This window comes from Anguilla anguilla, chromosome 11, assembly GCF_013347855.1.
Source record: "Anguilla anguilla isolate fAngAng1 chromosome 11, fAngAng1.pri, whole genome shotgun sequence".
NCBI lineage: Eukaryota > Metazoa > Chordata > Actinopteri > Anguilliformes > Anguillidae > Anguilla > Anguilla anguilla.
This window is the reverse complement of record NC_049211.1, coordinates 38,653,511-38,675,251: the sequence shown is the minus strand read 5'-3', so window position 1 is coordinate 38,675,251 and position 21,741 is coordinate 38,653,511. Positions and strand designations below refer to the sequence as shown.

Below are 21,741 nucleotides of genomic sequence, written 5' to 3'. Positions count from 1 at the left end.
GGGACTTGAAGCTGATGAACTGTCAAGATTTAAATACAGATCAGTATTCAATTAGTAGCAAAGTCAAACGTGATTAATTAAAAGCATTTGGGATTGCATGTGGAATCCACAGTAGGACCACAGGACAGGGCTGAGTGGGCCTTCTATGGGCTCAGATAAGCTGACGTCTGATTCTTTCAGACTATTAGGTTGTTTCTTCTCCATGTATATGAGGATGAGCCATTCTTTAGTTTTCCATACATTGCTTCTGTCTGGCCTACAGGTTCTATACCTGTTTTATATGGGCCACTGGTGTCAAACTGCTTTACTTGGGGCTTCGGGATCCATGCCTACTATATATGGGGCTAAAGATTATATACCTGCTTTATTTGGGGCTAAAGATTCTATACCTGCTTTATTTGGGGCTACAGGTGCATAGCTGCTTTATTTGGGGCTACAGGTACATGTCTGCTTTATTTGGGGCTACATGTGCATAGCTGCTTTATTTGGGGCTACATGTGCATAGCTGCTTTATTTGGGGCTACAGGTGCATGCCTGCTGTATTTGAGGCTGCAGGTGCATGTCTGCTTTATTTGAGGCTACAGGTGCATGCCTGCTGTATTTGGGGCTACAGGTGCATAGCTGCTTTATTTGGGGCTACAGGTGCATGTCTGCTTTATTTGGGGCTACAGGTGCATAGCTGCTTTATTTGGGGCTATTATTTGTATATGGGATTGTGTTGTGTGTGTGTGTGTGTGTGTGTGTGTATGCAGTTCTGTGTGTGTGTGTGTGTGCATGCGGGCATGGGGGTGGGGTGGGGGTGGGCATAAAATCAGGCATGATTGCAATACTTTTGAGATTAAATTGAGCACAGAACTTTACGAGGCTCATTAATTTTAGTAAATCTCTTTGAAGGAATGTTCAATAAGCCCTTCTGGATCCATTGTAATGTTTTTACATGCTGTATGCAGATCTAGAGGCCTCCCATGAAAGGATTATTTCTCTGGCTAGAGACATAAATGTGTTAATTTTCCTGACAAATGGAGCATGCCATGTTACACGGTCCACCACTGAATGTATAATTAATCACAAAAAACTAAATTTTAAGTGAAATGTTTTGCATTTGCTGAAAGGTCTCAAAAGAAAGGTGAATAAACTGATCAGACCTAACGATAACATCAGCTCGCTCTCCATCAAGGTGTATCAGCACAGATCTTTGACAAAAGAGCTGGGTAGCTAATCTAGGCTGAAAAAAAAAGATAATATTAGTTCACCATGCTGAAGGGGGTACACTCAACACCAGGAGACGCATTTGGCCATTTGTTCGTTCGTTTGCATGTAAAAGTCTGTATAGGCAACAGGTCCTGATGGCATATACCCAAGGGTACTAAATGAGTTAAGTGAGATCATTTTTAAACCACTGGCAGATATTTTCAGACAATCCTTAGAAACTGGAGAAATACCTGAGGACTGGAAGCAAGTTAATATAATAGCAATATATAAGAAAGGGGGCCGTGATGATCCAAGAAAACAACAGGCCTGTCAGTTTAACATCTTGAAAATAGCGACATCCAGCATGGGTTTCTCAAGGGAAGGTCATGCCTGACACACCTTCTGGTATTTTTTAAAGAAGCTACCAAGTGTTTTGATTATATCAAGGCTTATGATATTATATACTTAGATTTAGTAACACATGAGAGATTTGTTAGCAAAATGAAGACAGTAGGAATTAGAGGAGCTATTTCAGAATGGATTTGTAACTGGCTACAGGATAGAACACAAAGAGTAGTAGGAGGTATATTTTCTGAGAAGGGAACTGTTGGAAGTGGAGTCCCAAAAGGATTGGTGCTGGGACCACTGTTCTTACTCATATATATGAACAACCTTGACAGGGACGTGGGAAGTACATTAATCAAATTTGCAGATGATACAGAACTGGGAGGCCCAGCTAATAGTTTGGAAGCTACTAAATAAAATACAGAAGTGGGCGGAAACCTGGCAGATGAAATTTTATATAGCCAAATGTAAGGTTCTGCATGTGGGAAATAAAAACAGGATTACTTTATGGCAGGGATGGGAATCGAGAACCGGTTCCCATTGAGAACTGGTTCCAAGTTGTCTTATTTATTGGAATCGTATGTCTCCAAGCTTATCGATTCCGCTTATCGATGCCAGCATGTTTTTATGATAGCTGCGCATTGCAAAACAATGACATAACGCTTTGATTCGGGCTGCAAAAATGGTCCAGGTGACATTGACATTCTAAAACAGCTGCTATACCCATTGTGACGTACTTAAAGTGTCATTACAGCGTCCGTTGCTATGCGGACACTGCCAGCCTTGATACATTCTGTTGCGATAAAGATTCTAAGACAACTCAGCAATTTCTCTGGATTAACAGGTTATTTTCTTGCCTGAAATGCGATTGTATTACTAAATGGCTACACATGTCATGTAACATGCAAGTAGTTGGCTATCTCCCTGGATATGAAGTAAATGTTTTTACCGATAAATTATAATAATAAATGCGATTTTATCCATGGAAATAGCTATACAAAAAGGCAAAATAAATGTCGTAGTTGCGATTGCCATCGTAGATGTCAGAAGGAAATGTCACTGACAAAAAAAAAAAGTTTGCTCTCTGCAGTGGTTTGGGCTGGAAACAAGCTGTAAGAGCGGGATATGCACAACACTGCCTACTGATTGTAGATAAGATCGCTGTGAGGATGCTTTCCATAGAGGATTTCAGCTGCATGCTCCCATATTACGGAAAATGCTGTAGCGGTGGCTAGCTATAAGTGCATATCAGTGTATGACGAGTGCTGTGTGCGTTGTGTTGATAGAAGTGTACCGCTGGCTAGTGCTAGACTAGCTAATTGTTAAATAGTCTGCTTATATCGCCACTATATCACCGGGGTTCAGAAAATGTAAGCCTGTGTTTGGTTAATTTTATTATGCAAATTCATTTGACTGAAGGTTTCTACGACGGCGATCGTGACCACAACATTTATTTTGCCTTTTTGTATAGCTATTTTTGTGGATAAAATCACAGTCATTTTATTTTCTGTTAAAAACATTTCATTCATATCCATGGACAACTACTTGCACGTTACATGACACGATCGTATTTCAGGCTGTAAAATAAAGTAAGTTGATGCTGAAAACAATGTAGGCCTACTCTTTTTACACCCAGAAAATGTATCAGGCATCGATAAAGGAATTGATAAAGAATCGGATCAATAAGCAGAATCGGTAATGGAATCGGTATCAATAAAATCTTATCAATTCCCATCCCTATTTGGAATGTTGAAAAAGACTTGGGAGTAATGGTTGGTCAAAGCCGTTCAGGTTCTGTAGCAGTAAAAAAGGCCAACAGGATGCTGGGTATACTGTATAGCCAAAAGTACTCAGTAGAAATCTAAGGAAGTTATACTTATCTGGTACAATACATTTGGTAGACCACACTGAGACTATTGTGTGCAGTTCTGGGGACCATACTACAAGAAATATCTAGGGGCTCTAGAAAAGGTTCAAAGAAGAGCAACCAAATTGATTCCTGGTATGAAGATAAACACTATGAGGAAAGACCTAAGGTGTTAATCTCTTCAAGCTTAGTAAAAGGAGAGTCAGGGGTCAATTGATTGAGGCTTTTAAATTCATAAAGGGGATCAACAAAGTGAACTTCAAGAGATTGTTCAGATTGAGTTCTGTTAGTAGAATGAGGGGACATTAATGGAAATTAGCAAAAGGTAAATTCTGTACAGACATTAGGGAGAATTTTTCACGCAGAGAGTAGGCAGTGAATGAAATAGCCTGCTAGGTAATGTAGTAGAGGCAGAAACTCAGGGGGTTTTCAAAACTAGGCTTGATATGGTGATAGATACTGTCTAGTTTGTAGGTAATCAAAGCAGTAATTTAGTCAGGAAAATGGCAAGCATTGTTGGACTGACTGGCTTGTTCCCATCATTATGTTCTGTTATGTTATGTTATGTGAAATATCAAGGTTCACGTTGGAGAGCTTACAAATGCAAAGATACCCTGAGCCAGTACCACGCTCAGTGTAATAACCACATTCCACCATTTCCACCATTTAATTCATGTAAAACATGCCCTGGTCCCTTTGTCTTGTGCCTCTGCTGCATCTCCTAAGGCAAACATGCTCCACCACCATGTTTTGAAATTCCAGTTTGCTTGTTCCTCTCTTTCAAGGTTTGGACTGAGGAGTTTGAGTTTCATTGACTTGCTTTTCTATCTCTGTTTTTGGATTTAGGTGGTGAATCCTAAAAAGAAAATGAAGAAAAAGAAGTATGTCAATTCTGGAACGGTAAGTGACCATCAGCACAGATTAATCATAATGCTTTCAGTGGCACCGATTTTGACAAATCAAGGAATCATGCTGTTGAATTCAATGCATTTTATTGGTTAGCGCATTATAGCTCCACCTCTTAGTGGGGTTCATAAACAAGGCTATGATCCTATCATGAAGGTCATAGATCTTGTAGTCTCGCATTATGGAAAGGAGAGCTACAGTTTCCAAAATGAGTATCTTGCATTGGATGGTATCTACCAGGATTGGACCAGTGTTAGGTAATAGGTGATGGATTGAGTTGGCTTGCATTGATGCTTAATAGGAGCTGCACCTGCTCAAAATTTTCCTGAAGAATGAACTGGTCATTGATTTTTTAGTAAAGCACACCCCCTGAATTGCAAGATGACTTATCTCACATCAGAGCCTAGAGTGCTCTATGTGCACCATGCACCAAATTCAGCATCTGAGTTTTGAAATAATGCACTGAAAAACAAGCAAAGTTTGTCAAATTTGATCGAGAAATGGTTTTTCAAAACACTTTGATTTAGTGGAGAGGCTCAGCATTCCTCTTGAGTAGCGGATTCTCTGTGAGCTACTATATGTCTAGCCTCTGCCATCTATTCCCTATTCTCCCTTAGATGCAAATAATATCAGAGCACAAACTACACCCAACCTGAAAAAGCAGTTCACTTTCTCACAAGAAAACAAAAGTTTGGCTTTTTTGGTGCTACGAGTAGGTGAGATTCTATTGTCCTCCAGGTACTCCCAGAGAAAGCAGAGAAAATGCTCTGTTATATTGTACATGATTAAAATTCTGTTGCAGAAATCAATCATCCTTCTTTATCAGTGCACAGAGTGAGATATTCAATATGTGATGGAGATGTTAATGAACAAGTCTGTATTTGTCCTTTGGCTGTGGGTAAAAATGATCCTGTACAGTATTTGAATGAGCTGTTCTATATTGAAATTAAAGCAGACTCATAATGCATGTTTTGGCCTGTGCGCTGTGTCCAAATTGCTGTTTGCTGCCTGTTTGGTTGGTAACCAGTCATTTATTTATTCCCAAGGTGACTCTATTGTCATTTACTGTGGAATCTGAATATACTTTCCTCGACTACATCAAAGGAGGGTGAGTAGGAAAAGCCTCGTACAATTACAGCTGTGAAACACACACACACACGCGCGTGCACACGCAGTACTATTCATGTACTACTCAACAGCTCAATCAAATGTGCCTGTCTGATCTGTAAACACCAGCATGGACTTAATGCTTTTAATCGGCTAAGCGTTTTGCCATCTGTGTTCTGAATTACAATGAATTGTTCTTCTTATATAAATAAGCAAATAGACACTGAATTTCCATTCCTCAGGATCTGGTCTCCCCGCAGTTCCTTTATAAACCTCCAATTAAAGATCCAATTGTATGTGTGTTTGCATATGCGTGTGTAAAAGAGGGGGTGAGGCTGTGTGTTTGTGTGTAGAGGTTGGGGCTGGCTGAAATAACAAGCCAAACACACCATACAGCACAATAGGAAATGATGCAGTGTTTCCTGCAGGAATTCTGTTAGTGAAGGTGCTGACCAACATTTCTGGCAGCACAAACCAAAGCTTCCAGTTTTTTTTAGTTTACTGTTATGCTCACCTAGAAACTTAAAACAGCCATAAAACAGTTTTCACACGTAATTTCTCTTCTGTTTACTTGAAGTTAAGTGTGTGGCTTGCACTAACAAATGACACAGGAGCAACTTTCTCTTTCAGAACGTGCTTGCACAACATATGTTCGTAAAATGGTGTAATAATTAATCATTTATAATAAGAACAGGTTAGCTAGATATATGTATTGCCGTTTATTCTTTTTTTAAATGTGACATTAATACCTTTGCCACTCTTGTGCAGTCAAATACAGCAGTTTTTATCTGCAAGTTGAGCATTATGGTGCACTACAAAAACTGGAAGAATTGTGCCATTGTTGCCAATCATTGTTAAGAGCTGGTTGAAGTGTTGCTACACGACTATTTGTGAACTTTCAGGATGGCAGCCAGTTTGTGCTCGATTTGACCCGATGTCACTGAGCTAAAAATAGGCCTGATACCTGAAAACATCACAGCATACCTTCAGGCCCGTTGGGTTCAGCTCAGGATGCTGACCTCTACGCACCATTGAAACATTCCCTTCTCTGTGAGTCACATTCTAATCCCTAAGGAGTTTATTGTGAATTTAGTTCCCTTATCATTCCAGTTCCCTTGTGGCTGCAATTAAGTGGGGAAACCCATGACTGCAAAGGGTTTAAATGAAGTGCAGGAACAGAAAAGATGAGGACACTTCCAAGAACATACTACTCATTCGAGGTCAACATTATGTTCATTATCAGAGTTGGCTGGGTAAGACTTCATAATCTGTGACCTTGCTGCACAGGTAAAATAGAAATGGATATCACCCAGAAGAGGAGGAAGGGGGCAGGCTTTACCCCTCTCTGAACTCTTCAGGAGTTGATTGCAATGACTGGGTCGGCAGTGGATGCAGTGTAATCCAGTGAGTCACATGCTTGCTCACCATACTGGAAATGATTTAGGGCTGTTGAATTTTGACATCAGCCATGAGTACAATACTTTTGAGATGAAATACGTTTGAGCGCATAAATTTACTATGCTCATTAATGCTGCAGTAGGTAATGGTAACAATGTTGAGGAAATATTTTTAAAATCATAACACCCGTTGGCCCTGCCCACAGAGAAAGAGAGATTCTCTCACCCCCTGTGCTTCTTCGCACACCGAGTTGTGAAGGCGCAATAAACATTTCTGCAAGGAGGATTACAGGACTGACTGGCATGATGTCAGCTGCACTAAACACTAAAAATGTCTGGTACAAGAGTCCAGATAAAACTAGTGGAATCTTTTTTGTTATTTCACAGCCTACCGGTAACACAATAAAACATTTTCCATTTAGTCACTGAGTTTGTTGGCTAATGAAGTGATGGTTTCAGTAAGTTCACTTGCTTGTCTAAAGCTGCTTTATAGCCCCAGATACTCCTAGCCCCAGTGTGGTACTCATAGCCCCAGATACTCCTAGCCCCAGTGTGGTACTCATAGCCCCAGATACTCCTAGCCCCAGTTTAGTACTCATAGCCCCAGATACTCCTAGCCCCAGTGTGGTACTCTGCTGGACAGTTTACACTAGGACTTCTCTGACAGCAGGCGACTGCTGGCGAAGGTTCTCTCAGGAGGGTCCTATTGTAAAGAGTCTGGCAGACTGCTGAATTGGGCCTACAGTATACTCAGGACTTCCTGACACTGCACAGTGTTTCTGTAGGTTACCAGCTACAGTGGCTACTTACTCTATGTTTCAAACTTCATATGCTATTGTAATTTTATAATCAGCTGTCAAGTCAGACAGTTTTGTGGCGGAGCATGTGTTGCAACAGCCAATGTTCTGATGTGTATTCTTGTTTTATTATTATTTTTTCACCTACAGCAGCTTTAATTTTTAGTAAACCAGTAACTCCTCTGGAGAGCTGCATTGATCTAGAAAAACAGTTGAGGCCTGTTTAATTTTTAAACAGTTTAATTTTTTTTAATTAAAAAATTTTAAAAAACCATGTACCCCTAACATTTAAATGAGTGTACCAGTATTACTGTTCCACGCTCATTGGTGCTTCAGTGAGCTATTGTTAGCAGTAAATAATTTGGTATAGAAGTTTTTGTACAGGGTTGCTTACTGGACTGAATATTCTCATTTTTTTACTACGTGACCAGTTGACACAGTGTTTTTATTATGTGACCTGTTGACTTAGTGTGAGTAGGGAATTAAATCACAATATGGTTATCAGCATTACCTTCCACGGACAAATTGCAGAACTAATCGCAACCACAGGTACAGATACTGAGCACTGGACAGGTCGAACACTGTGGCTCTGCTGTAAGAACGCCCATTTGAACACTGTATTATTTTTTATGCTATTTACTTGCATTCTGAATACAGTATGTGATGAGGGCATTTATCTTACACTCCCTCTGGTATTTATACGCTGTGCATGTGAATATGCCTCTGCACCTGAAGAGTCTTGTTAGAGTGACAGGAGCAGCAGAAAGAGCAGTGGTGAAAGGGAGGCAGCCATACTGTCTCTTTATGGTGCACTGTTATTAAACCTCTGTTCTGGAACCTAGCAAAGCTAACAAACAGCACCTTAAGCTATGGTGGGGGGAACAGAGCCCCTGGCCTTGCTGCTATTAATTTTTCATGAAACACGACAGAGTTGACCTTTAAGTCCTCTGTACTATTGGTCTCATGTGTCATTACAATAGTGTTCAGGTGCGAGGCTCTTCCTCAAAACGGTAGCCTGTCCCCCCCACCTATACACACCACAGAGGATGGGGGGGGGGGGGGGCAGGCCACCGTAGCTTAAGGTCTGTTGTGAGGGCAGGGTGCCAGTGTGGTCACAGAGGGAGGCTGTGTTGTTTTAAGGTGCACTCAGTTGGGTGCTTCTGTTGGTTTCCCCGGAGAGACCGTTGCCACCTTTGGGGCAACCGTGGGGTAACATGCAGGCAGGCCGGGGTGAGAGAAAGGCGAGTGTGGGGCAGGGAGAGGACAATGCAGGGTGATATGGTGGGGGAGGTGGGGGGTGTTATTGGGGAATAGAACTTTGGTATTCAGCTACAGGGCAGGAGACAGAATAGCCCCACCATGCCTCTATATGCCCATAAACCTTACAAGCCAGCCAGATCTTCCTGTATTCCAAGCTCAGGGTGACTGGCCACCCCCTCCCTGCATGGCTGCTTCCCCCAAATATAATATCTGTCTGTGCTGGCCCCACAGTAGTGGAAAGGACTTCCCATGGAGGTCAGGACAACAGAATCACTAGCCATCTTCAAACGTAGACTGAAAACCCACCTTGTCAGACTGGATTTCCACTCCCCTCCCTTACCCTCCCTCCCCCTTTTTTTAAATTTGTGACTTGTGTTATGGTCCTAGGTTGGCTTAAGTTAGCTTAGTGATGCTGTACATACAATGTGAATACTGATGGCCACTGTTCTGGCACTGTTGAAAAAGTACTTGAATTCATTGCATTCACTTATGGTCTCTTACACTTGTACTTCTCACTGGATAAGTCTAAATGTGTGTCATGTGCGGTAGTGATGTGGGGACTCTGAAGGAAGTTGTTTGACTGAAACATTTGTACACTTGGCACTTTTCTAAAAATCGGAATGAAGGAATGATCTCTAATGCATTGTTTTGAACCTTCATTCTGTTCTATTTTGTGCTTTAGTGAAACATAAATCTTTAAAATGCTGAATTTTCCTCAGCAGGAAGTTGTTCCCTGTATATTGGAATATTACATATTGCAGTTCTGCATTGTATCTTGACTGAAATTATAATGCGTTTGCTACTGCTGTCTTGGCCAAAATATCAATAATAATAATGGTTTCAATGGGATTTCCTTGTTCTGTAATAGATAAGCAATCCGTTGTTTTGTTTTATCCAGCAGGCCTGATTGAGCACTCGCATCCACAGTGCTGCCTCTGGGCCTAGTCTGTGCATTAGCCCCACTCCTCTCCAACAACCACTCTTGTTGAGGGCATTTGTTTTGTTCTTATCCTGCTGAAAAGTAATCGCTACCCTAGTTTGTCTTTGCCTGCCTCTGCATGCTGACATTCATTATGATTGTTTTTCATTTTCATTTTGCTTTTAATTTTTTTAATTTTATTTTTATTTTTTTTGGGGGGGGGGGGGGCAAGTTGGGTGATGATTCTGTCTCTTTGCTTTTTGCTAATTACAAAGGGGCCACTAGGATAAAATCATGAGCTAAGAGCAAGCACAAGCACATCATCACTTGCTCAGTGAGTTAATGCTCAGTGAGATTGCTGTTGGCTAATTGCAGTTTCCTCATTTGCATGAGGCTTGTACAGAGATTTGCATAGATTCTAAAATTCATCTTAGATGCCATGGTTAACCATCTGTAATAATGATAAATAACGAAGTACAGTGTGTACTCATTTTTAGGGGTCCAAGCAGCGAAGCTGTGGGAACTCTATTGTTATTGTTCCGATTATTCTTATTTATTTTTCTCCCCTAAAAGTGTTTGTGCAGAAAAAACCGTAAGACGTATGAACATGAAACTTCACAACTTGGTCCCAAATTCCCCCGGCTACTCAAGCCCCAAAACCTGATGTACTGTGCCCATAGGTGGCGCTGTAATAATCAAGTTTGCGTTTTGGCTCATATCTCAAGAACAGTGTGGCTTTTCTTCATGTCAATCTCTCAAGTCATGTGCATCTTTGCTCCAATGGTCTTCTGCTCTAAAAATGTCAAATTTTGCAACTTTATTTTCAATTTTCTCAAAAACATATTTTCAACATCTCGTCAGAAACCGTTGGCCCAATCGTCCCAAAACATAGTCAGGATCATCTACAGATTTCCCTGATCTTAGGTTGTTAAAGAAATTTTGATACGTCAATCCGTTTCCAATATACGAGCCAATCAATTTTTATCAAAATGCCTAAGTGCAGTAGATGTCTTTCGTATCGTCAACGCATTGTCTAATTTTCACAAAACTTCACACGTACGATCTTCACTACATTCTGTGGACGATCCCCAAATTTCATACAAACAGACCACTAGGAGGTGCTATAACTAAAAACTGCTTTTTTTTCGGTGACAAATTTTCAGGAAATGTTAAAATTTGGTACAGTGGCTCATGGTAACATTTTTGTCAAAATATTGCTTTGATAACTTAATCAATGTGGCTGCCAGCAGCCAATCAAAATTCAGCAGCTTCTAATTTCCATTGTGAACGTCCAATCGACATGAAAATTGGTACAGACGTTTATGACATCATGAAGAAGGGGTGTACAATCTTGGAGCAAACAGCCAAAAGGTGGCGCTACAGCAAGGATGTTTACCTTTTAGCCTGTATCTCAGGAATTACTTGACCTAAATTCAAAATTCCTTTTTATTCTATTTCCTACAATGGACTTTTATCAATTTGCATCATAAATTTGACTTTTTACAAGTTAGTCTTCCTGCCTATTCACACTGTCTGAAATACCTACTTTTATCATCTCACCTGTCAGATTCTTTTGAAATTCAGTGTGAAACATCTACAGACCATGCTTACCAAAAGTTATCAAAGAAAGTTGGATACGTCAAACCATTTGACATATTTTTTCAGATTCAATTTTGTCATGAGGCAATTAATTTTCAGTAGGCTAAATAAGCCACTCTGAATGTGTAATCAACATGTTATTTAATATAAAGGTGTACGACATCATAATTGTTAGATGTTTGTTAATAGTTATCATTCATTGCCTTTATTATTAATATTTTTCTTAAGAAATGTTTACATTGCTTGGAGCCTTGACAATTCAACAGTTTAAGTGTGTGAATTCGTAAACTAAATATATTTTCATAGTAATCATTTTGCTGTGATTAAAGAGCAGTAATAGCTTACTGAATGTGGAAATGGTCCTTTGGAGTATTTTTGTCTTGGTAAAATAAATAAATAGACATACATGTACATACATATCATTTAATTTGTTAAATATTTAAGACCTTTCCAGTGAACACATGAATGAATACAGACAATTTAAGAAATGCTCCATTCATCTCTATTTTAAAATAATTGCATCAAATTGTGCTAAAAGTATACAATTAACCTAAGTATCTAAACTGTAAAATTCATTCAATTCATAATGTATCTCATGTGTTTCAAAAACTTGCTTAATTATACACTTTCATATTTTTTGTTCATGCATACATGCACTCAACACTGACTTTGCCAGTAACTCAGTGAAAAGGACTTTGTTTCCCTATCCAAAGGTTGAGGGTTCAAACCCTGCCTTTGCCTTACTTCACCTGGTCTTAATGCTAAATCTTCAAGTTCTTGGGCTGATTGTGTCTCGTCATTTCAGCTTGCATTCATGAAAACCACATTTCATTAACAATTAAATAACAAACAAGCATCCAAATGCTCCCAATCTGCTTGGACCCTGATCATCGCCGCTTGGGGCTATATTTGTCATTGCTCCAGACGGTGACAAGGGAGTTTAGTTAAGGTTATATTTCTGCTCCTGATTTTCATTCATTTCATTTCAACTTTATTCAAGCCTCATCTTAAAAAGAGGTCCATAGCATTGTTCTGCCTACTCTTGTTGTTCTTCTGTGATTCCCTGATTTCTGTAGAAAACGAGGTTGCTGTTACAATAGAGGACCATCTTTGACACAGAATTGATTCATTAGCCACATTAGCCACAGTCAGGCCGTCCAGCTTGAACCAGAAGCTTGAATGAATTTGTGCCTACACGTTTAACACCAAAGACTCAGACTGCTGGGCCAGTGGCTTGTTCATTGTTGTGCCTCGGTGCTGCAGTCACTGTGAATCCCGTCCGTAGAGTGCCTGCTTAGTTGCATTGAAATATGGCCGCAAACATCCATTGATCGTTCCATGCTGAAGGCAAGAGGCGTCTGAACGCACTATATTACCCCACATTAGTAATCAGAAATGAGTAAACACAGCTAGTGCCTGGGACCTTTCCGTGTTGAGTTTGCATGTTCTCCCTGTGTCCACATGTGTTTCCTCCCACAGTCCAAAGACATGCTTGTTGGTTTAATAGGAGAGTGTACATGTGTGAGAGCATGTTGTGTGGGCCCTTTGATGGATTGGTGACCTGTCCAGGGCCTTTCATCCAATGCTTGCTGGGACGGGCTCCAGATCCCCCCCTCCCCCCCTCCCCCCTCCCCCCTCCCCCCTCCTCATCGTGCCCCGGACTAGGAATAAGAGGTTTATAAAATGGATGCTTGGATGAATGGCTAGTGGCTGTTGTAGAATCAGTACTGTAGTGCTGGGCACATGAGTTGTCACATGAGTTGTATGCTTATTTTTAATCCTTGAGAGGAACATACCGGCACAAAAAAGGCTGGAAAATGTTTTGTAGTTTTGGTTATTTTGTCTTTGTTATTTTAGTTTGTTGTGTTGCTTTATTATATTTTAACCGGATCCCATGAGGGTGAAGGGCAAAGTTGTTTTGTTTGTTTTGTAGAGACTGGAGTTAATTGTCCCAGTCTTCATAACTGCCTCAAACTTCATAACTTTCCCAGCCTTCATAACTGTCCCAGACTTTATAACTGCCTCGAACTTCATAACTCTCCCAGACTTTATAACTGCCTCAAACTTCATAACTCTCCCAGACTTCATAACTGCCTCAAACTTCATAACTGTCCCAGTCTTAATAACTGCCTCAAACTTCATAACTTTCCCAGCCTTCGTAACTGTCCCAGACTTTATAACTACCTCAAACTTCATAACTGTCCCAGCCTTCATAACTGCCTCAAACTTCATAACTTTCCCAGCCTTCATAACTGTCCCAGACTTTATAACTGCCTCAAACCTCATAACTGCCCCTGCCTTCATAACTGAGATACAATCCATAATTATATACAATGCATCAATTATTTGATCTCAGCTTCCTTGAATATGACTAAACAAAATGTATGAAGAAAAACACATTGTATTGTCATGCATTAAATAATTCAGTATCAATATTTAAATTAAAATAGTATAATAGTACTATCGCAGTATCAATATTTAAATATATGGAAATCAGTACAAAAAGTGGATGCACTTTTTCATTTTTGTGAACATTATTGGAATTATTTAGCAGTTTTTGTCTCTCACCGTTTTTTTTAATGTTTAATTTTGATAGACCTAAAGAATGAGAGAAAAAAAAGGTTTACAATCAAAAACCCAGGAGCGAGGGCACTGATGCTAATTCAGAAAGACGGATTCACAGCCTGGCTCATTATACAATCTGTGTGATTTCCCGGCTCTGGACAATGAGACAATAATGTTAATTTCTTGTGTGAGGGGGTGTGGTCCTTTCACATTCGGCCTGATGAATGAGAGCTAGATTGTTTGTGGCAGCTACTTCCTTTGACAATCATTGGCTGGCCTGGGCTCTACCCGTACTCTTATCGGACAAGGCTGAGCCCTGCCCCCCAGTCCATATCCTGGAAGCTGAGGTGCTTTGCCATCTCTCTGAGGAGTGCAAATGTGAGTGACAACATTACGGTGGTCCCCGGACGATGCAGTTTCCTGTGCTTCCTTAGACAGTAGACCTGGGTCGAGTACACATTGAAATGCATTACGTCCATAAAAAAATGAAAACAGTCTTACTTCTCACAGAGCAGTGAAACATTTTGCTAACTAGAATGCACAAAAATTATATATATATATATATATATATATATATATATATATATATATATATAATTTTTTTCTGAGTATTGTTGGAAATAGATCTTTTAAAATGTTTGGAAATGGAAATGGAATTCACACTGAGATAAAACCAGAATAAGATACTGTATCTTCAGATAAAAAGTGTTTGTGTGCGTGTGCGTGCGTGTGTGTGTGTAATATGTGAAATATGTTTTATTATATAACACATTTTCAAAAAAAGTCCATGTATACATGTTATATTACATTTCCGTAAGGGTGTCTTATGGATTGTTATTTCACTCAGGTCTGAAAGGCATGGTGCCAGAGAGTCTGACTCGTTGTTACTTGAAGGTTTTTAGGATTCATTTTGCATACCATACTTATTTCCTAACAGGATTGAGTCTTTGCCATACAGTCAGAAATATAATGAAAGTAACATGAACCTTTTTTATGATTTCCTGAATTGTGATTAAATAGAATTTTTCTGTGAATTAATTGGCGCATCCTTATAGGGTTCTGGGTGAATTGCTTTTCATGGATTTTTACAGGATGTGTTTAGGGGGGTAATGGAAACCAGGTCAGCGAAGGGCAGAAGTCACGAAGACTTCCACAATTTGAAAGGTTAATGCAAAATTTATCACCTTTTCATTAAGGTATATCAAATATTTTTTTAATGAAATCTCAGATGAATGTGCCCCAGGCCCTGGTTCTTTCAAAGCTGCAGTAGGCGTGCTATTAATGATTCATGGATCAAGAAATGGATGTTTTCCAATTGAGAAAATGAGATTATCATTCACTTTAAAGGCTTTGGCATTAATTAAGAACATTCTCATTACTCATAATTAGCCCTGCGTGCATTCTTTACGTGCATATCTATTGAGACCCCCAGTACTCCATCCCCCTCCCCCAACCCTCCATCCTTTTGGGCCCTGTCAGTCAGCAGGGCCTGGAGATTGAGGGGGATGGCTGGAGTGTATGCATGGATCTGGCATTGGAGTTTATTATGAGTGGTGCACGACAGCGGGCTTTGATATAAATGGGTCATTAACCTCAGCAGAAAATGTCATTATTGTTTTTTAAATGCTAAAGTTAATTTGCAGATAATGGCAGTCTTCTCCCTTGTGGCTGGAAATGAATCTTTTATAAATTGTGTGACACTGCAGTGTATCAGAGAGAGAGAGGGGCGAGCAGAGTTGACATATCATACTTTTCTGGAATGTAAACATGAGGAGGAACTGCTCAGATAGTCTGTGGAGAAAAAGATCATTACTGGTGATTTCACACTAATGGGGCAGAGAGAACATGCTCCTGATATAATAAGCTGCTTTAATAATGTCGGCTTGGGTCATTCAGTGCAAGCATATAACAGGTCTGTAGCTTTCATTTTTAACAAGACTAAGAGGTGCCAGCCTTACTCTGCACTGACATCCTTCCCTTTATTAATGCATGTGCTTCGGTGACAGGGTTTCATAAGTAGTTTTTCAGGAAGCGTCTGCCATGCAAACAATTAAAGCAAAGTGGTGCAGGCTGTTTCATTGTTAATAAATGATACGATGCTGCATCTGCGTAGTAGCTCCACTAGGAATACTAATTGTGAAATAGGCTGCATCACTGTAGCAAATAAGACCTCTCATCAGTACAGTGTGTATGACCAGGAGGTTATGTGAGTGTATCGATGTCTAAAGCCAGCATCAGGATGAAATTCACAGGGTGGGGAGGTTAAAAGAGCTCTTATGTATTCTGGTTCTAGTTTAGAATTGGTGTGTTCGTGTGTGTGTGTTGGTGTGCATGTGTGTATGTGTAAATACAGATGTGTTTGTTTTTCGATGTGTGTGCATGCTTGTTTGTCTTGGCCTCTGTGTTTGTGTGTTTGTTGCATGTTATATTGAATGCCTGTGAGTACATGAATGTACGTGTCTGTGTTTGTGTGTGTTTTTGTGTATGTGTGTGTGTATACATGTATTTATGTGTGTGTGTGATTGTGTGCACATGCGTGTGCCTGTTTTTACGTATGGAGGTGTCTGTACGGGTGTGTGTGCAATGTGTGTATGTGTAGGAGTGTGTGTTCATGTGTGTGTGGGTGTGTGTGTGATTGTACGTGTGGGAGTGTGTGTGTGTGAGCGTGTGTGTGTGTAGGAGTGTGTGTATGTGTGGGTGTGTGTGATTGTACGTGTGGGGGTGTATGTGTGCGTGTGTAAGAGTGTGTGTTCGTGTGTGTATGTGTGTATGTGTGTGTGTGTGTGTGTAAGATTGTGTGTTCGTGTGTGTGTGTGTATGTGTGGGTGTTTGTGTGATTGTACATGTGGGTGTGTGTGTGTGTGTGTAAGAGTGTGTGTTTGTGTGTTTGTGTGTGTGTGTGTGTGTGGATGTGTGTGTGTGATTGTACGTGTGGGGGTGTATGTGCGTGGGTGTGTGCGTGATTGTACGTGTGGGGGTGTATGTGCGTGGGTGTGTGCGTGATTGTACGTGTGGGGGTGTATGTGTGTGGGTGTGTGTGTGATTGTACGTGTGGGGGTGTATGTGTGTGGGTGTGTGTGTGTGGTTGTACGTGTGGGGGTGTATGTGTGGTGTGTGATTGTACGTGTGGGGTGTGTGTGTGTGCGGGTGTGTGTGCACTGTGTTTGTGTGTAGGAGTGTGTGGGTGTGTGTGATTGTATGTGTGGGGGTGTATGTGTGCACATATGTGCATGTGAGCATGCCTGCATGGCTACACTGGGAGGTCCAAAGAGAAAGAGTACTGATCTGTCATTGGCAGGTATTATTGTTTTTGAGCAGGCTCTGTGCTGCTGTTATTCTATAATATGGGGCTGACATAAGCACCTTGCCTTGTAGTACTATTCAAAGGTAGCCCAAAATAGCCATGCTCAACTGGTAATCCACAGTGAAATATAGATCCCTGGAACTAGGCAAGTATACTACACATTAAGATACATATTATTCACCTGTATTCAAACTGCATTTGAATTTGTAGACTCAGAACTTCAGGGTATTGAAATATCAATCCTTCACCTCTATTCGTTTTAACCAAAGCACAGATAGATTGTTCTATCTATGTCTTAAACTATATATTGCTACAGCGCATATTCCTGGCTGTGCTGAGAGACACACACGCACACACACACTCAGATATCCACAGGCGCACACACACACACACATATGCTCAGACATACTCATGTACACGTGCACATGCACGCCTGCAGCAGCTTGTGCACACACACACACACACTTTTTTTTGAAGGGGGTGAAAGTCTTCATTCTGCTGTGCCTCGAGGTCTTCTGGTTTTGGTTCTTTAAATTCTCATGAATAAAATATGGCCGGAGGTTTTCTTTGGCGAGGCGTGATGCTATTTACTGATTATGGATATCCGGAATGGAAACTCATGACAATGAAGGAAAGACAAAATACTGAGGGGTACAAATAATTTTGACTTGACTCACAGCACAGTTATTTGGGCTGAACTGAAATGGCGAACAGACATTGCTGCTTATGCTGTATTCCTCACTGCCTTATTCATTAACATGGAGATTTTCTCCTTATCTCCTTAAAAAAAACCGCCATCAACGCTTCTGATAAGCCAGGCAGGCGCAGCATTTTACTGCTCTCAGTGCTGTCTTTGTGTGGTGCCTTTATGTGCTTGTGCGGGAAATACAGGCTGAGCTTATTACATTCACATACATTTAGCTATTTGGCAGGCATCTTTCTCCAGAGTGAAAAACTGCTGCAGTTTTTTATAGTCTATTCATAGTTTCCTCATGGGTATTTCAGCTATGCCCCATCTGGGAAGCAAACCACTGAGGTACAAGCCCAGTTCCGTCACTTTCCAAATAAGAATTCATCGGTTTTACCCGGTCTCAGACCTGTGGTCCTTTTAGTTAAACTGCTGGCAATAATCTCCACTTTGCAACTTCACATTAATATTTTCTCTTCCTCTAAGCTGTCAAGCTCGATGAATTTCATCCCTCACTCACTCATGTCTTTCATTTCCCCCATTAAAACCCATTTTAGCCTTCAGGGATCAAATCAATTTTTTAGTATCTTGACCTAGATGTTAAATACAATAGATCTAATTTGGTAAAGACCTCATTTCAGCGATGCGTTCTAGAAGTTTCTATAATCGTAATAGTTAGCATTGTAAGGATCTGTCATTTTATTTTAGTTTTGGTGTTCTGTTGCAGTTACAGTTTGATGGTACATAGTAAAATGTTTAGTGATAAATACATTCTTGACAGAGAACATTTGACTTTGACCGAATGCATTTGAGGCCCCTCTGACTCATATAAACTCAGTTACGTAAGAGTTAAATTCAAATGACACATTTTAGTTTTGGGAACAAAGCCTGGTGCATTTGTCTGAAGTATCTGTTAGCCTTTGAGCTGGTAGGAGCTCAGCGCGGTCTCTTTGGCTGCCTTCAGGCCTTTCCCAGTCCTGCAGCTAACCCTGACTGAGCTCCGCTGAGCAGAGTGGCATGTTTCTGTTTCTTTCCTTTCCAGCCTCATCTGGCACCATCATAGGCACCACTTAGGGTTAGGGTTAGGGCCTGGGGCCCCATCGTGGTTAAGAGGCTCCTGTGGTGTTTTTTTATTTAACATTTTGGGGCCCATTTTCAAGATTTCACCTAGGGGCTCGCAAACACACTCTCCTACTAGGTATCTTTCAGTCTGTGGGAAAACTCATCTGAGTGAAAATGTCAGTAAAGGTCACTATGGCCAGTGAAGATATCGAAATATAAAACAACCTGGACACTGAGAAAAAAGAAGAAACCTAAAAAAGACAATATGGAAACAAGACCAATAAAAAGTGAAAGGGGAGTTTGATGCGTGTGTACTACCTTTTCTGAAAAAGAAAGATGGCAGCTGAAAGTAGTCCAAGGATATCAACAGCAAATTTGGTCATTGGGAACTTCCAGAACACTGTCCTCCTCAGAAAAAAATTACTCACAGAAGTGATTTCTTCCAAGGCCTCATAATAGTTAGCTCCAAATTTTTCGTCTTCTCTCTAGACTTGTTATAAAACAACAACCTTTTTAGGCATAAAGCCTCAAGAATCTTTCTGTACATAACATTTTCAGCTTGCATACTCAAAACCTTATGTTTTGTTTACATAGGAGAAACAATACGTGTCCTTCCATGCAAGGCTAACAAACTATACACCGTTTGACATGTAATTTCATTAGCCAAAATGCTTTTCATTTGGCACTAGATCTCACTGCTGGCTGGCTATGTACTGGACAGAAATTACACTGTCCAGCTTGAGTCATTACTGGTGCATGGTGGATCCCATCGGCTATACTGAGAAACTGCATGGCCAGTACTCAATCAGAGAAGCTTGTAGGTGCACTCATCTTGTTTCAGGGTCTATCTGAACCGGAGAAAATAACACTCATATGTACACAATACTTTTGGCGTGTTTATAATGGTGAAATGGACAACAACGATAATTCCTCAGGAGAATTGCTAGGTAAACAATGAACATTCTATCATTGCTTCTCCAATAAAAAATTGCTGTGGATTTTGTTTTCTGGATTCTTGCTGTGATAAAAACACTGACTTTGCAGTTATTCATGTCCGTGGATTTCCAAAATGAATAGAAGGTGAGGACCCCAAGCATGTTTTGCCACCCCATGTTACAAAATATGGAACCGTTGTCTCTAAAACAGTAAAATTGTGACCTTTAACACTTGTAAAGGTATATTGTGTGACCAGACTGATTGAAAATTTCTCCATAAAAAAACTGAATGAATGCAAATAAAGCCACTCAGGTCAATGCAGCTTTAGGGTTAAAGAAAGACCATGTTTTTGTTTTGCACATTATTCTCTTCACTGTCTCAAAACTATTCCTGCAGTGATAGCCATTGTGTTTTTTTTTTTTCTTTTTTATGTGTTTGTGTGCTTTTGTGTGTATTTTTTTTTTCTCTTTTGTACCAAGTTTCTTCGTGAAAAATATCTTGCACTCTTTTGCCAGAATGAACTTTGTGTGATTTACAAATGTATATGATGGAGTTTAATGTACATCTTCATAAGCTCAGTAAATGCATTGCATCAGCACTAAACAAACTGCATTTTGTATAACTGCACAACTTGCAAAAGTGCCCCATCCGTTCCCCCTGGATCTATAAAAGCCTCTTTTCCATAAAAAGTGTAATTAGCTTTTAGCATATTTAGCTTTTAATATTCAACACAACTTTCACCCATATTATTTCTTCCCTGGTGTTTGGAAGGTTTTGCAGTGGAGGAGAGAAGGCAGAGTCCGGCGTGATTGACGGGCAGATTGTGCGCTGTGGAGCTGGGGGATTCTGGCACTTTCTGCCTGTAGGGGATGGCGAGGTGTGTGGAGTAGCTGGATGGTTTGGCCGGTTTGGGGTTCTCTGTGGAGCTGTTGGGCTGGTTTGGGGTTCTCTGTGGAGCTGTTGGGCCAGTTTGGGGTTCTCTGTGCACTCTCAGAAATGAAGGTACACAAAGGTACAAATTCCGTACGAGTACAAAACTGTACGTCTAAAGGTACTAGTGACAAGCGATTGTGCCTTTCTAGGTACTTAATGGTACCTTTTTTTCTGAGAGTGTTTGGCCGGTTTGGGGTTCTCTGTGGATGGAGCTGTTTGGCCGGTTTGGGGTTCTCTTTGGATGGAGCTGTGTGACCGGTTTGGGGTTCTCTGTGGATGGAGCTGTTTGGCTGGTTTGGGGTTCTCTGTGGAGCTGTTGGGCCGGTTTGGGGTTCTCTGTGGATGGAGCTGTTTGGCCGGTTTGGGGTTCTCTGTGGATGGAGCTGTTGGGCTGGTTTGGGGTTCTCTGTGGAGCTGTTGGGCCGGTTTGGGGTTCTCTGTGGATGGAGCTGTTTGGCCGGTTTGGGGTTCTCTGTGGATGGAGCTGTTGGGCTGGTTTGGGGTTCTCTGTGGAGCTGTGGGGCTGGTTTGGGGTTCTCTGTGGAGCTGTTGGGCTGGTTTGGGGTTCTCTGTGGAGCGGCTGGGCTAATGTTACAGCACCCTAATTACAGAAGGCGAGTGGGCTCTCTATGGCTTAGCTTGTGTGAGCCCTCTGCTCAGCCTGTGCAGTGCTAGCGGCTGCAGCTAGCACAACCCTCCTCCCTGGAGCACACCCCTCATTCCACCACTCTCCTCCAAGACCTTCCTCTGAATGGGTGCACACACACACCCACAAACAAACTCTCCCTCTCTGTCGCCTCTCTCCTCTCTTCCAGGACCCAGATCCACTTCACAGTGGCTATTGATTTCACCGCCTCTAACGGTG

General features: G+C 41.0%; 1 protein-coding gene across 2 annotated transcripts in view; it reads left to right on the top strand.

Annotated features, from left to right (window-relative positions):
• Nucleotides 1–21,741, top strand: part of LOC118208131 (copine-5) — a 213,697-nt gene that overhangs the window by 170,202 nt on the left and 21,754 nt on the right. For both annotated transcript variants that reach the window (XM_035382495.1, XM_035382496.1), the window contains 3 exons: nucleotides 4,250–4,303; nucleotides 5,356–5,417; nucleotides 21,692–21,738. In XM_035382495.1, the coding sequence (XP_035238386.1) occupies nucleotides 4,250–4,303; nucleotides 5,356–5,417; nucleotides 21,692–21,738 (163 nt within the window). The remainder of the gene's footprint in view (nucleotides 1–4,249; nucleotides 4,304–5,355; nucleotides 5,418–21,691; nucleotides 21,739–21,741) is intronic.